This window comes from Carcharhinus amblyrhynchos, chromosome 1, assembly GCF_965287045.1.
Source record: "Carcharhinus amblyrhynchos chromosome 1, sCarAmb.v2.hapA, whole genome shotgun sequence".
Classification (NCBI taxonomy): Eukaryota; Metazoa; Chordata; class Chondrichthyes; order Carcharhiniformes; family Carcharhinidae; genus Carcharhinus; species Carcharhinus amblyrhynchos.
The window spans coordinates 5,596,654-5,612,982 of record NC_137324.1 but is presented as its reverse complement, the minus strand read 5'-3'; the positions used below and the strand labels follow the sequence as shown (position 1 = coordinate 5,612,982).

Below are 16,329 nucleotides of genomic sequence, written 5' to 3'. Positions count from 1 at the left end.
CCTTTCCTCTGAGACGCCCTTAACCCCACAACAGGGGAGGCAACATTCAATCCTGGTGTCTCTCTGCGGCCACACTAATCTTCGTATAACTAACATTCCTTCACTGCCGTAGGAATAAAATCCTGGCATTTCCCTTCTTGATATGGAGATGCCAGCATTGAACATAGAACAGTGCAGCACAGTACAGGCCCTTCAGCCCTCAATGTTGTGCCGAGCTATGTCCGAACCCAAGATCAAGCTATCCCACTCCCTATCATTCTGGTGTGCTCCATGTGCCTATCCAATAACCGCTTGAAAGTTCCTAAAGCGTCCGACTCCACTATCACAGCAGGCAGGGCATTCCACACCCCAACCACTCTCTGAGTAAAGAATCTACCTCGGACACCCCTCCTATATCTCCCACCATGAACCTTATAGTTATGCCCCCTAGTAACAGCTACATCCACCCGAGGAAATAGTCTCTGCACGTCCACTCTATCAAGGAAGGGTGTCTTAGTTTACAGGGAGACTTGGACAAGTTGCAGAGCTGGGCCGAGAGGTGGCGGATGGAGTTTAAGGTGGAAAAGTGTGAGGTAATTCACTTTGGCAGGAATAACAGATGTGTGCAGTATAGGGCTAACGGTAGGACTCTGAATAGTGTGGATGAACAGAGGGATCTAGGTGTATGTGTACATAGATCCCTGAAAGTTGGGAATCAGGTAGATAGGGTTGTTAGGAAGGCACACGGTGTCTTGGCGTTTAGTGGTAGGGGGATTGAATTTAGGAGCCGCAGTGTCATGTTGCAACTGTACAAGACTCTGGTGCGGCCGCACTTGGCTTATTGTGTGCAGTTCTGGTCCCCACATTATAGGAAGGATGTGGAGGCTTTGGAGAGGGTGCAGAGGAGGTTTACCAGGACGTTGCCTGGTATGGAGGGGAGGTCCTATGAGGAGAGACTGAGGGATTTGAGGTTGTTTTCGTTAGAAAGAAGGCGGCTAAGAGGGGACCTTATTGAAACATATAAGATGATTAGAGGTTTAGATAGGGTGGACAGTGATAGCCTTTTTCCTCGGATGGAGAAAGCTAGCACGAGAGGGCATAGCTTTAAATTCAGGGGTGGTAGTTATAGGACGGATGTCAGGGGTAGGTTCTTTACCCAGAGGGTGATGGGCGATTGGAATGCCCTGCCTGCTGCAGTTGTAAATGCGCCTAGTTTGGGGGCGTTTAAGAGATCCGTGGATAGGTTTATGGATGGAGAGGGTTTGGTTTAGGTTAGAGGGTCATTGCTTTTTAACTGGTTGGCGCAACATCGTGGGCCGAAGGGCCTGTTCTGCGCTGTAATGTTCTATGTTCTATCCCTCTCATTATCTTGTAAACCTCTATTAAGTCGCCTCTCATCCTCACAGCATGGTTTCGTTAAGGGGAAGTTGTGTCTGACGAATTTATTGGAGTTCTATGAGGATGTGTCTAGGGCGGTGGATAGAGGAGAGCCAGTGGATGTGGTGTTTCTTGATTTTCAGAAGGTGTTTGATAAGGTGCCGCACAAGACGTTATTACAGAAGGTCAGGGGGCATGGAGTTGGGGGTAGCGTGTTAGAGTGGATCGGGGATTGGTTGTCAAATAGGAGGCAGAGAGTGGGGGTCAATGGGTGCTATTTGGATTGGCGGTTGGTGACTAGTGGAGTGCCCCAGGGGTCGGTGCTGGGGCCTCAGCTATTTACCATTTATATAGATGATCTAGAGGAGGGAACCGAGTGTATGGTGTCGAAATTTGCTGATGACACCAAGATTGGTGGAACGGCAAATTGTGCGGAGGGTGGGGAGAGTCTGCAGAAGGATCTAGATAGGCTGGGCGAATGGGCCAGAACTGGCAAATGGAATTTAATGTTGGCAAGTGTGAAGTTGTCCACTTTGGTAGGAATAATGGTAGGAAGGACTATTGCTTACATGGCGAAAAACTGCAGCATGCAACAGTGCAGACGGACCTCGGGGTCCTTGTGCGTGAGTCGCAAAAACCCAGCCTGCAGGTGCAGCAAGGCGAATGGGATGCTGGCCTTCATAGCAAGGGGGATTGAATATAAAAGTAGGGAGGTCTTGCTGCAACTGTACAGGGCGCTGGTAAGGCCGCAGCTGGAGTACTGTATGCAGTTTTGGTCGCCGCACTTATGCAAGGATATTTTGGCCTTGGAGGGAGTGCAGAGGAGGTTTACTAGGCTGATGCCGGAGTTGAGGGGGGGTTGAGCTATGAGGAGAGGCTGAATAAACTAGGCTTGTACTCGTTAGAGTTTAGAAGGATGAGGGGAGATCTCATTGAGACGTATAAGATGATGAATGGGATGGATAGGATCGAGGTGGAGAGGCTCTTCCCGCTCAGAAAGGACAGTAGGGCTAGAGGGCACAGTCTCAAGATAAAGGGGGGCGGTTTAGAACGGAGTTGAGGAGGAACTTCTTCACTCAAAGGGTGGTGAATCTCTGGAATTCTCTGCCCGTTGAAGTGGTGGAGGCTGCCTCACTAAATATATTTGAGACGCGGGTTGATAGGTTTTTGATAGGCAAGGGGATTAAGGGTTATGGGGAGAGGGTGGGAATGTGGAACTGAGACACGACAGATCAGCCATGATCTTATTGAATGGCGGGGCAGGCTCAAAGGGCTAGATGGCCTACTCCTGCTCCTATTTCTTATGTTCTCCTCCGCTCCAAAGAGAAAAGCCCCAGCTCCCTCAACCTTTCCTCATAAGACCTACCCTCGAAACTAGGCAGCATCCTGGTAAACCTCCTCTGCACTTTCTCCAATGCTCCCACATCCTTCTTATAGTGAGGTGACCAGAACTGCACACAGTGACCGAGGTAAACACAGTAAGAAGTCTCACAACAACAGGTTAAAGTCCAACAGGTTTATTTAGTAGCACAAGTCACTAGCTTTTGGAGCGCTGCCCCTTCATCAGGTGAGTGGGAGTTCTGTTCATAAACAGGGCATATAAAAACACAAATGCAATTTACAAAATAATGGTTGCAACGCATATCTTTACAGGTAATCAAGTTTTAAATGTGAGTGGAGAGAGGGTTAAAGCACAGCTTAAAGAGATGTGTATTGTCTCCAGCCAGGACAGTTAGTGAGATTTTGCAAGCCCAGGCAAGTTGTGGGGGTTACAGATAGTGTGACATGAACTCAAGATCCCGGTTCAGGCCATCCTTGTGTGCTCAGCAACTCTGCATTGTATGTTGTGAAGGCCGCCTTGGAGAATGCTTACCTGAAGATCAAAGGCCGAATGCCCATGACTGCTGAAGCGTTCCCCAACAGGAAGAGAACACTCTTGCTTGGTGATTGTCGAGTGGTGTACATTCATCCATTGTCATATCGTCTGCGTGGTCTTCCCAACGTACCATGCCTCGGAACATCCTTTCCTGCAGCGTATCAGGCTGATTATGTTGGCCAAGTTGCAAGAGTATGTACTGTGTACCTGGTGGATGGTGTTATGTGAGATGATAGCATTTGTGTCGATGATCTGGCACGTTTTGCAGAGGTTGCTGTGGCAGGATTGTGTGGTGTTATGGTCACTGTTCTCCAAAAGGCTGGATAGTTTGCTGTGGACAATGGTCTGTTTGAGGTTGTGCAGTTGTTTGAAGGCAAGAAGTGGGAGTGTGGGGATGGCCTTGGCGAGATGTTCGTCTTCATCAATGATATGCTGAAGGGTCTGGAGATGTTGTAAGTTCTCTGCTCCAGGGAAGTACGGGACGATGAAAGGTACTCTGTCCATTGTGTCCCGTGTTTGTCTTCTGGGGAGGTCGGTGCGGTTTTTCGCAGTGGCACGTTGGAATTATCGATCAAAGAGTCAAGCGCCAGATCCTGTTCTTACGAGGGCATCTTTCAGTGTCTGGAGGTGTCTGTTGCAATCCTCCTCATCTGAGCAGATCCTCTGTATATGGAGGGCTTGTCCATAGGGGATGGCTTCTTTAATGTGTTTAGGGTGGAAGCTGGAGAAGTGGAGCATTGTGAGGTTATCTGTGGGCTTGCAGTACAGGGAGGTGCTGATGTGACCATCCTTAATGGAGATGCGTGTGTCCAAGAATGCAACCAATTCCGGAGAGTAGTCCATGGTGAATCTGATGGTAGGTTGGAACTTGTTGATGTCGTCATATAGTTGTTTCAGTGATTGTTCACCATGAGTCCAAAGGAAGAAAATATCATCGATGTATCTAGTATATAGCATCGGCTGAAGGTTCTGTGCAGTGAAGAGGTCTTGTTCGAACCTGACTTTGTCAGTTTTAAGTTGCTTAGACAGATAAATGCTTCCTTTCTCCTTTTGACTAAGCTTATAATTTTCTTTGTCATCCATGGGTCCCAAATTCTGCCATTTCTATCCTTCATTTTTGCGGGGATATGCCAGTCCTGTACTTCAATCAACTGGCTTTTAAAAACTCCCAAATGTCGGATGTGGATTTGCCCTCAAATAGCCGCTCCCAATCCACATTCCCTAGTTCCTGTCTAATTTGGATGTAATTAAGCCAATTAAGCAGCTTCACCTGAATGCTCATGGAATTATACTCGCGAAACCCAACATGTTCCCCCACTGAAACATCGATCACCTGGTCTGGCTAATTTTCCCAATATCAAGTCTCGTATGGTCCCTCCCTGGTTGAATTGTCAACATACTGTATCAGAAAGCCCTCCTGGACACATTGAACAAATTGTTCTCCGTCTGAGCCCCTAAGGGAGTCCCAGTCAATATCGTTCGTTTGTCCATCGTCATCGATGACGATCTCAACATCATCAGTCATTTTGAGGCTGGTGCGTCCGAAGATGACTGATCAGGCTAATTCGGGCACATACTGGACAGATTTGTGTAGACACTGTAGTTGTTGCGCTGGTGGCTGTGGACTTGTGCTTCAGCAATACACCTTACTTCGTGAGCTTGACAGCCTTTGTCAATGAGGCAGCGCCAGGTAGGGCAGTTTTGTGCTAGCGTTTCCCAGATGGTCATGTCAATGTCAAGCGACTTCAGGGAGGCCTTGAGTGTGTCTTTGAAACGTTTCTTCTGCCCTCCACGCGAGCGTCTTCCAGCAGAGAGTTCCCCAAAAAGGAACTGCTTGGGTATGCGCTCGTCTGACATACGGATGACATGACCTGCCCACCAGGTCTGTGCTCTCATCAACAGTGTGTAGACTGATAGGAGACTTGCTCTAGAGAGAACTTCAGTGTTTGGTACTTCGTCTTGCCATCGGATGCGTAATATTCTGCGAAGACAAGTCATGTGGAAATGATTGAGCTGTCTTGCATGCCTTCAATACACAGTCCATGTTTCACAGACATACAGGAGGGTAGTGAGTACCGCGGCGCAGTAGATCTTCAGTTTTGCTGTTCGGCTGATTACTCGACGTTCCCATACAGTGAAGCGCAGTCTACCGAAAACAGAACTTGCCTTTGTGATTCTGCAGTTAACTTCTGTATCAATAGTCATTGCTTGGGAGAGGGTGCTGCCAAGATAAGTGAACTGGTCCACTGCCTGTAGTTTCTACCCTTTGATTGTGGTTATGGGTTCTGTGTACGGTGTATAAGGAGCAGGCTGGTGCATGACTTTGGTCTTTTTAATGTTGACGGTGAGTCCGAAGTTGTCACAAGCCGTGGAAAATTTGTCCATACTGACTTGCATCTCTGACTCTGAGCCAGCATACAGGATATATTGGCCTTGGAGGGAGTGCAGAGGAGGTTCACTAGGCTGATACCGGAGGTAAGGGGGTTGAACTATGAAGAGAGACTAAATAGACTGGGTCTGTACTCGTTGGAGTTTAGAAGGATGAAGGGGGATCTTATAGAGATGTATAAGATAATGAAGGGGACGGATAGGGTAGAGGTAGAGAGATTCTTCCCGCTTAGAAAGGATAGCAGGACTAGAGGACACAGCCTCAAGATTGGGGGGGCGGGGGGGGTGCAGTTTAGATCAGAGTTGAGGAGGAACTTCTTCACTCAAAGGGTGGTGAATCTCTGGAATTCTCTGCCTGTTGAAGTGGTGGAGGCTACCTCGCTAAATATATTTAAGTCACGGGTAGATAGGTTTTTGATAGACAGGGGAATTAAGGGTTATGGGGAGAAAGTGGGAAAGTGGAACTGATCCACTTCAGATCAGCCATGATCTTATTGAATGGCAGGGCAGGCTCAAAGGGCTAGATGGCCTACTCCTGCTCCTATTTCTTATGTCTCATGTGCAGTCATCGGCAAAGAGGAAATCTCTCAGAACAGTCTCTTCTACTTTGGTAATAACTTGAAGTCTCCTCAGGTTGAAGAGCTTCCCATCCACTCTGTACTTGAGGCCGATTCCAGCAACACTGTCCTGAAAGGCATCATTCAGCATGGCAGTAAACATCATACTGAACAGTGTGGGTGTAAGCACACAGCCCTGTTTGACGTCATTGGTGACTGGGAATGCATCAGAGGATCCTTCGCCATCCAGTACTCTGGCCATCATGCCATCACGGAACTGGTGTACCATCTGAATGAATTTGGGGGGGACAGCTGAACTTTGATATGATCCTCCACAGGCCTTGCTGGCTTACAACGTCGAAGGCTTTCACGAGGTCAACAGAGGTTGTGTAGAGCTCGCGATTCTGCTCCTGACACTTCTCCTGAAGTTGGCGCGCAGCAAAAATCATGTCAATAGTCCCACAACCTTTGCGGAAGCCACACTGTGACTCTGGAAGCAGGCCCAGTGGCAGATGAGTGACCAGACGATTTAGCAGGGCTCTTGCGAGGGTTTTTCCTGCGATGGAGAGCAGCGAGATTCCTCGGTGGTTGTCGCAAACTTGCCGATTGCCCTTCCTTTTGTAAAGGTGTATGATGGAAGTATCTTTAAGTTCCTGAGGAATGGATATTTGCTTCCAAAAGGACTGGAACAACTCAGTGAACTTCTCGATAACTACAGGACCAGCAGCTTTATAGATCTCTGCGGGTATGGCATCTGTCCCTGGGGCTTTGCCACTGGATAGCTGGCTGACAGCTTTCGTGACTTCTGCTACTACCAGTGGATCATCCATGGTGCTGTTGATATCAACCTGGGGAATCCTATCTATTGCCTGATCGTTAATAGATGATGGTCGGTTGAGGACGGCTTCAAAGTGTTCAGCCCATCTCTGCAGGATCTGAGCCTTCTCTGTAATGAGAGTTGTATCATCTGTACTCAGGAGGGGGGAACTCCCGAGAGATTGAGGTCCACAGAGAGTGCTGAGGGCTTCATAGAACCATTTCAAGTCGTTTCTGTCAGCGTATCTCTGTATTTCATCTGCCTTGGCGCTCAACCAGGTATCCTACATTTTATGCAGTTTATTCTGGACTGTCCTGCGAGCACTGGTAAAAGCATTTTTCTTGGCAGCTGATGATGGGTTGTTCTGACAGGCCCGATGAAGATGGTGCTTTTCAACAAGTAGAGTCGATATCTCCTCATCATTCTCATCGAACCAATCATGCTGCTTGATGGTAGAGGGCCCGAGCATCTTCAGCACAGATGTATGGACAGCATCCCTGAAGTGTTCCCAGTCATCCTCAGTGCTGCCTGCGAGGTGTAGGTCAGCAAGCTTGATTTCTAAGTCTTCAGCCAGTGCTGAAGCTATGCTGGGGTTCTTTAGCTTGGCCGCATTGATTCTTTTCATAACCTTGCTTCCTTGTGGTCGCCTCTTGGGTCTGATGCGGAGCCTCATTTCGGAGACAATGAGCCTGTGATCTGTCCAGCAGTCAGCACCACACACGGCCTTGGTCACTCTGACATCCTGCCTGTCTTTTCTCCTGGCAATGATATAGTCGATAAGACGCCAATGCTTAGAGTGGGGGTGCATCCAGGAGGTCTTGTTACAGGTAGGCAGATGGAAGGTTGTGTTGGTGACGAGGAGGTCATGTGCTGCACAGGTCTTCATTAAGAGTAGGCCATTACTGTTACACTTGCCCACTCCATGCCTCCCTATGACTCCCTGCCAGATTGCAGAGTCACACCCTACTCTTGCATTGAAATCGCCAAGCAAGATCAGCTTGCCGGTACTGCTCACTGCTGATAGTAGGGCACCTAGTTCTTCGCAGAACTTGTCTTTCATCTCTTCCGGGCTGTTCATTGTGGGGGCATAGGCACTGATCAGGGTGGCTTGACTTCTGTTCTGTAGCAGAAGCTGTAATGTCAGAAGCCGGTCGTTAACACCCTTGGGTAGACTAGCAAGTTTCCAAACAAGGTGACTCCTGACAGCAAATCCAATTCCAGCATCACGTCGCTCATCGCTGCTGCGACCGCTCCAGAAAAAAGTGTATCCACCTCCAGTTTCAGTCAACTGACCTACGTTGGCAAGACGAGTTTTGCTCAGGACTGCAATGTCAATGTTGTATCTTGCAAGATCTCTGGCAACTAAGGCTGTTCTTCTCTCTGGTCTGTCTGCTATAGGGCTGTCCAAAAGCGTGCGCATGTTCCAAGTGCCAATGGTGAGTGGTGTCACTTTGTGTTTTATTTTGTTTGTCTGAGTGCAAGATGGGATCCCCACCAGCCAGTAAACTGGCCAGGGTGTAGTGAACCAGGCAGTGTTTAGGGCACCTTTTCTAGTCCCTTCCTCATTCTATGGAGGTGAGCAGTGCGTTCCCGAAGAGGACTGCTCAGTCGCCCAAGTAGACGCCGAGTTCCACTGTGCTTCAGTCAGCGAGAAACGACCATTAGACCTGAGCCGCCTGCATGTAGGTCTATGACTACAGCTCCCAGTGTATCCACACCTGCTGCTACGTCGCTCATAAGAACATAAGAAATAGGAGCAGGAGTAGGCCATCTAGCCCTTCGGGCCTGCCCCGCCATTCAATAAGATCATGGCTGATCTGAAGTGGATCAGTTCCACTTTCCCGCTTTCGCCCCGTAAGTCTTAATTCCCTTGTCCGCTCGTCCATTGCCGCAGGATTTCAAGGGTTGAACAGGACACTGATGATGATGATGGTGTCGAAACTAGCGCTTGATTTGGATTAAAGTGAGGGAGATTTGCGCAGTGTCACTCCCTCTTCCTAATTCCCATCTTGATCGAATGGCAAGATGAGAGTCAAGACGGCTGGAGGTGGGACTAGGCACAGTGGATAACCAGGAAGTCTTCTGTGTCTTGTCCTGCTCTTCGTGTTCCACGATGCTTGCAGAGACCGCCTTCTTGATCGTTGGACCTTCCTTGTCTGCTCAATCCGCCGGACTCTGTCTTCACATGCTGGGATAGACATCTCCCTATCTCACTGAGGGTTAAGACCCATTGGCTACCCTCACCTGGTTTAGCCGGCTTGTCGAGGCCATTGCCCGGGGTGTGGCCGCTGTCACATGCAAACAGCTACGGGGAGCCACAGGTTGAGAGCTGAGTGCCAGGTGGGGACAAAAGATGGACAAATCGCCCTGAAAGGACGCGACATGTTCCCCCACCAAAGGTACTACTCCTCCCTGACACCCCATACATGGTAAAAAGTCTGACAACACCAGGTTTTAGTCCAACCGATTTATTTGATAATAGACTCACAAGCTTTCGGGTTAGTCCCTTCGTCAGGTGAATGGAGAGTTCTGGCCTCAGACAGAGCATATAAAGCACAGACAGTTTAGAGATTACTGATTAGAATGCAAATCTTTACACCTAATCTGCTGTTCAAGACCTGAAGTGGCTGTCAATGTGAGTGGAAGTAGCACTGATCACAGGTTACGAGATGTGTATTGTCTCCAGACAGTACAGTAAGTGAGGTTTTGCAAACCCAGGCAAGTCATGGGGGTTACAGATAGTGCGACATGAACCCAAGAACGTGCTTTATATGCTCTGTCTGAGGCCAGAACTCTCCATTCGCCTGACGAAGGGACTAACCCGAAAGCTTGTGAGTTTATTATCAAATAAATCGGTTGGACTAAAACCTGGTGTTGTCAGACTTTTTACTGTGTTTATGCCAGTCCAACGCTGGCATACCCACATCATGACCCCATACATGTCCAGTCAATATAGGGGATGTTAGAATGACCCATCACAACAACCCCGCTTTTTTCACACCTTTTCAGTATCTGACTACACAACTCCTCCTCTGTCTCCTGCACTCACAACGTTGTGATCTCGCCATTCTTATTCCTGAGCTCCACCCATAATGCCTGAGTACAAGATCCCTTCATTGTCTCTTCCCTCAACACAGCTGTGGTCTACTCCCTAATCAGCAATGCAACTGCCCCACCCCTTCATCCCGTCTAAAACAACAATATCCCGGGAAGTTAACCCGCTATTCAAATATATTTAGTGAGGCAGCCTCCACCACTTCAACGGGCAGAGAATTCCAGAGATTCACCACCCTTTGAGTGAAGAAGTTCCTCCTCAACTCCGTTGAAAAACTCCGGTGAAGGAAAGTGTTAAACTAAAAGCGGAGGAATTTAGAGTAGCTAAGAGTAGTGGGCGAGAAGAGGATTGGGAGAGGTTTAAATGTCAACAAAGATTGACAAAGTAGTTGATAAGGAAGGGTAGGAGAAACTATGAAGCTGGGCTAGCGCTTAATATAAAAAAGAATAGCAAGAGTTTTTATAAATATATAAAAAGGAAGAGGCTGGCTAGGGTGAATGTTGGTCCTTTAGAGGATGAGAAAGGGGACCTAGTGGTAGGGGATGGGGATATGGCTAAGGTATTGAATAACTTTTTTGTTTCTGTCTTCACGGAGGAGGACATGAATAATTTGCCGGGTGTTAGTGATGGAAAGGTGGTAGGACTGGAGGGTCTTAATGACATTACTGTTACTAGAAAGGCGGTGCTCGACAGACTGGAGGGGCTGATTGTGGACAAGTCCCCAGAACCGGATGGAATGCATCCGAGGGTTCTGAAAGAAATGGCGGAGGTGATAGTGGATGCCTCGGAGGTTATTTTCCAAACGTCGCTGGATTCCGGGGAAGTGCCGGATGATTGGAAAACGGCTAATGTTACGCCGTTGTTTAAGAAGGATGCCAGGCAAAAGACGGGGAATTATAGGCCGGTTAGTTTAACGTCTGTGGTAGGTAAAATGTTAGAATCTGTCATTAAGGAGGAAATTGCGAGGCATCTTGAAGGGAATTGCTTGATAGAGCAGACGCAGCACGGTTTCATTAAAGGGAAGTCGTGTCTGACAAATTTACTGGAGTTCTATGAGGAGGTGTCTAGGGCGGTGGATAGAGGAGAGCCGGTGGATGTGGTCTTTCTAGATTTTCAGAAGGCGTTTGACAAAGTACCTCACAAGAGGTTATTGCAGAAGGTCGAGGGACATGGAGTTGGGGGTAGGGTGTTAGCGTGGATAGAGGATTGGTTGTCAAATAGGAGGCAGAGAGTGGGGATCAACGGGTGCTATTCGGATTGGCGGATGGTGACTAGTGGAGTGCCCCAGGGGTCGGTGCTGGGGCCTCAGCTTTTTACCATTTATACAGATGATCTGGAGGAGGGAACTGAGTGTATGGTGTCGAAATTTGCTGATGACACCAAGATTGGTGGAACGGCAAATTGTGCGGAGGGTGTGGAGAGTCTGCTGAAGGATCTAGATAGGCTGGGCGAATGGGCCAGGAAATGGCAAATGGAATTTAATGTTGGCAAGTGTGAGGTGGTCCACTTTGGTAGGAAGAATGGTAGGAAGGACTATTACTTACGTGGCGAAAAACTGCAGCAGGCGACGGTGCAGAGGGACCTCGGGGTCCTTGTGCATGAGTCGCAAAAACCCAGCTTGCAGGTGCAGCAGGTGGTCAGGAAGGCGAATGGGATGCTGGCCTTCATAGCGAAGGGGATTGAATATAAAAGTAGGGAGGTCTTGCTGCAGCTGTATAGGGCATTGGTGAGGCCACAACTGGAGTACTGTGTGCATTTTTGGGCGCCGCACCTGCGCAAAGATATTTTGGCCTTGGAGGGAGTGCAGAGGAGGTTTACTAGGCTGATACCGGAGTTGAGGGGATTGAGCTATGAGGAGAGGCTGAATAAACTGGGCTTGTACTCGTTAGAGTTCAGAAGAATGAGAGGAGATCTCATTGAGACGTATAAGATGATGAATGGGATGGATAGGATAGAGGTGGAAAGACTCTTCCCGCTCAAAAAAGACAGTAGGACTAGGGGGCACAGCCTCAAGATAAAGGGGGGGCGATTTAGAACGGAGTTGAGGAGGAACTTCTTCACTCAAAGGGTGGTGAATCTCTGGAATTCTCTGCCCGTTGAAGTGGTGGAGGCTGCCTCGCTAAATATTTTTAAGACGCCGGTTGATGGGTTTTTGATAGGAGAAGGGATTAAGGGTTATGGGGAGAGGGCGGGAAAGTGGAACTGAGCAACGACAGATCAGCCATGATCTTATTGAATGGCGGGGCAGGCTCGAAGGGCTAGATGGCCTACTCCTGCTCCTATTTCTTATGTTCTTATTCCTGTCCCTCCTTTATCCATGTCTCTGTGATTGCAATATCATAATTCCATGCAGTAATCCAGGCTCTCGGTTCATCTGTTTTACCTGTTACATTTCTTGCATTGAAGCAGACACACTCCAGACCGCCTGTCCCACCGCATCTGTGGCATCCCTCTGCCTGCTCTTACTCTGCAACATGTTTATCTCAGACTCACTTTCTTCCTCAGTCACTACACTGCTGATCTGGTTTCCACCCCCACCTGCCACACTATTTTCAACCTTCCCAAACAGCACTAGCAAACTTCCCACAGGTTATTGGTGCCCCTCCAGAAAAATCTGTAAATTATGCAACATCAGAGGACATTTGGTCTCCCAATTCATGGTCCCAATACCTCCCAACTGCAAGACCGAACAGCAAAGGTACTTCAAATTTGATGGGGAGAGGTTAGAAAACATTTTGCACAGTGAGTACAGAGAGTGCACAGGTGAATAGAGAGAGTGCAGTTGGTCGTGACTCACTAGAGATAATCGAGCTGATTTACTAATTACTTGTAGACATTTGTTAGATCAATGTGCTCCACTTACACTAATACTGTGACAGGATATATGAATTAGGACTGGCAAACTACAAAACTAAGGCCAACAAACCATTTCCAGTGATTGAGGGTATGGACTGAGGAGACTTAGATAGAAGTTATGTGCAAATGATTTTGGACAGAGTAGCAGAAATGTTTATTTACACAGACTGTGAAAGGCTCACTGGAGTTGGAGACTTCAGACTGGGTTCAAAACAAGGGCAAAGCAAAGGAATGTGGAACCACGGCAAACACACACGGTTCAGATTACTGTGGAAGATAAACACCTACACTGATAGTCCTTTTCCATTCTTGTAATTTGTGTGGAGTTCTTAGCAACAGTACTCACCCACACAGATATAGTGACTCCTTGTTGCTGCGATTCCTCGGGCAAACACTGCCTCTGCTGGGAATAGGAAAAGAAAGGGAAAATTGCAATTCTTCTCCAACAGAATTTATGGACAGGAATGAGTCACGATGACTGCGAAAGCTGCCCCATTTGGGTCACTACATCTCCAACCTCAGTGAGTGTAAACATTTCACCCAATTCAAAACTATTCCATCTAACTGTCAAACACCATCACTCTGAACGAGAATACTGAGTAAGAACTACAACTAAAGGCAAAAAAAATGGATTTGCATTTTAAGAGCACCATTCATACATCCCAGTAGTGGTGGCATATGTTTTTGAGAGGGGGGGCGGTTACTTCCCTTTCAGATGTGAGGAGGTCTCCCCTTCAGAGGGAGCCCTGTGTTGGCAGAGGGTAGTATTGGGGATTGCCGCACTGTCAGAGAGGCAGCGGTAAGGGAACACTTCATTGTTTGGGTACAGTACTGAGGGAACAGTGCAGTGTGACAGCAGTATTACTGAGGGAACAGTGCACTATCAGTAGACAGTATTGTTCGAACACTGCACGGATCCCTGCCAGGATGTTCAGAGTGGCAGGATTCAGCAACAGTAAAGCTGTTGAACGTCAAGGGGTTGGTGCGCACCTCAATACTTCCCCGGCAGAGCAGCTCCCCCTCAATACTTCCCCGGCAGAGCAGCTCCCCCTCAATACTTCCCCATCAGAGCAGCTCCCCCTCAATACTCCCCCATCAGAGCAACTCTCCCTCAATACTCCCCCGTCAGAGCAGCTCCCCCTCAATACTCCCCCATCAGAGCAGCTCTCCCTCAATACTCCCCCATCAGAGCAGCTCTCCCTCAATACTCCCCCATCAGAGCAGCTCTCCCTCAACACTCCCCCCGTCAGAGCAGCTCTCCCTCAATACTCCCCCATCAGAGCAGCTCTCCCTCAATACTCCCCCATCAGAGCAGCTCTCCCTCAATACTCCCCCATCAGAGCAGCTCTCCTTTTCTCCTTGGAAAGACGGAGATTGAGGGGAGACATAAGATACTGAAGGGAATAGATAGAGTCAATAGTGAGAGACTGCTCCCTAGACTGGGTACAATTACGAGAGGTCATGATCTCAGGGTGAGGGGGGAGAGGTATAATTTGGGTGTGAGAGGAAGGTTTTTCACACAGAGGGTCGTGGGGGTATGGAACGCGCTACCGAGTAGGGTGGTGGAGGCAGGAACGTTGGACTCGTTTAAGGTTTAGTTAGGTAGACACATGAGCGAAACGGGGATGGAGGGTTATAGTAGGGGGTATTAAATAGGGTCAGAGCCTCGGGAGACACCGGAAATGCAGACTTGTATGTTAACGTTTTTGTCTTTTTATTCCGCAGGTGGAGGTCCACGTTGTTGTCAGACGAGGGGCATGCACATGGTGGGTCGTGCGTGGGCTGCTCTTGGAAGTTCCGGGAGTGGCCTCGTACTTCGTGTCGGTGTGTGTGCTTGATCCTGGACCGGTAGATGGGCGCCGCAACAGCTCGGTGACTAGCACTGCTGGCTGTGCAGATACATGGATTTGGGCCTGTGTCTGTGGGAGTTTGCGCATTCTCCCTGTGGTTGCGTGGGTTTCCTCCGGGCGCTCCGGTTTCCTCCCACACCCCAAAGATGTGCTCTTAGGCTGATTGGTTTACCAAATTGACACTATTTTCCCCTGAATCTGGCTAAGTTAGGGGTTCCATTCGTAGACACGCAGGGTAGAATAGGTGTAGGAGGATGCGGCGGCGCGGGCTCATTGGGCCGAAGAGCCTGTTTCCCGTGCTGGGTTGTTCTTTGTTCTCTCCCTCAATACTCCCCCGTTAGAGCAGCTCTCCCTCAATACTCCCCCGTCAGAGCAGCTCTCCCTCAATACTCCCCCATCAGAGCAGCTCTCCCTCAATACTCCCCCATCAGAGCAGCTCTCCCTCAATACTCCCCCATCAGAGCAGCTCTCCCTCAATACTCCCCCGTCAGAGTAGCTCTCCGTAAGTACTCCCCTTAAATCCATAGAAATGATACAGCATAAAAGGAGACCATTTGGCCCATCTTGTCCATGCTGACCCAGATACTCCCTCTAAACCCATCTTCCTGCGCCCAGCCCACAGCCCTGCAAATGAAAGCACTTTTTACGTTTGTTTAGGGTCTCTGCCTCCACCATCAACTGAGGCAGTGAGTTCCAGACACCCACCACCCTTTGCCTAAAAATATTTTTCCTCATGTCTTGTCTAAACTTTCTGCCCTCCATGTACTGTCTGTTCTACAGGCTAGTATTTCCCTTTTATTCCCCCTCTATCAGGACAGCATTCCTTCAGCACTGCCCCTCAAACTGAACGGCCCTTCTTCTCTACTGCCACAGAAAAGAACCATAGAAAATTACAGTTTAGAAACAGGCCTTTTGGACCTTCTTGTCTGTGCCGTAGTAGACACACCTCAAAAGATTATTTCCACCACACTCAACCCTTCCACTTGTGACAGGACAACCCTCTGACACGACAACCCTCCATCAGTCCTACGTCTTTTACAGAGCAGCCCTCCATCAATTCTGATCTATTGGCAGTGCAGCACTCACTCAGTGCTGCACTTGAAGCCTAGATTACTTGCTAAAGTTTCCACAGTGAGGATTGAAGCCAGAACCTTCTGTCTCTGAGTTGAAAGCTCTACTAGACCATAGCTGAGACATTGACGGGGTCAGCGATTTCAAGACTAGAACCCCTTCAAACAACAGGTAGAATGTTTTCACTTTATCTCAACACTCAGTGGGTCAAACTTAGAAGTTCTGGGGCCAAGAGGTTTTCTCTAGTGCTCTGAGGATCTGTATCACTGCATCAACAATACTGTAAATAAAATCTTTCAGAACATTTTCATTAATACCTGTTGGTGCTTCAGGGGTATCCATAGCGTGCCAGTACACCATGATGGAGCCATCCGATTCATACATCTGTAAAGACGCAAAGAGTAAGTGTGCTGGAAACAGTTACATATCCATTTCATTAATTAGCAGATTGTCACAGACCAATCCAGTAACAAAAGTGCAAGATCACAGTAGCGATGGTCATG

General features: G+C 48.4%; 2 protein-coding genes across 4 annotated transcripts in view; one reads left to right on the top strand and one right to left on the bottom strand.

The window, feature by feature from the left end:
* c20h2orf81 (chromosome 20 C2orf81 homolog) overlaps window positions 1–16,329 on the top strand; it is a 53,694-nt gene that overhangs the window by 3,272 nt on the left and 34,093 nt on the right. The window lies entirely within an intron of this gene.
* wdr54 (WD repeat domain 54) overlaps window positions 1–16,329 on the bottom strand; it is a 44,620-nt gene that overhangs the window by 19,544 nt on the left and 8,747 nt on the right. For 2 of the 3 annotated variants that reach the window (XM_080189560.1, XM_080189702.1), the window contains 2 exons: window positions 16,144–16,210; window positions 13,252–13,308 (listed from right to left, as the gene is read on the bottom strand). In XM_080189560.1, the coding sequence (XP_080045686.1) occupies window positions 13,252–13,308; window positions 16,144–16,210 (124 nt within the window). The remainder of the gene's footprint in view (window positions 1–13,251; window positions 13,309–16,143; window positions 16,211–16,329) is intronic. The other variant, XM_080189624.1, reaches the window with a different exon arrangement.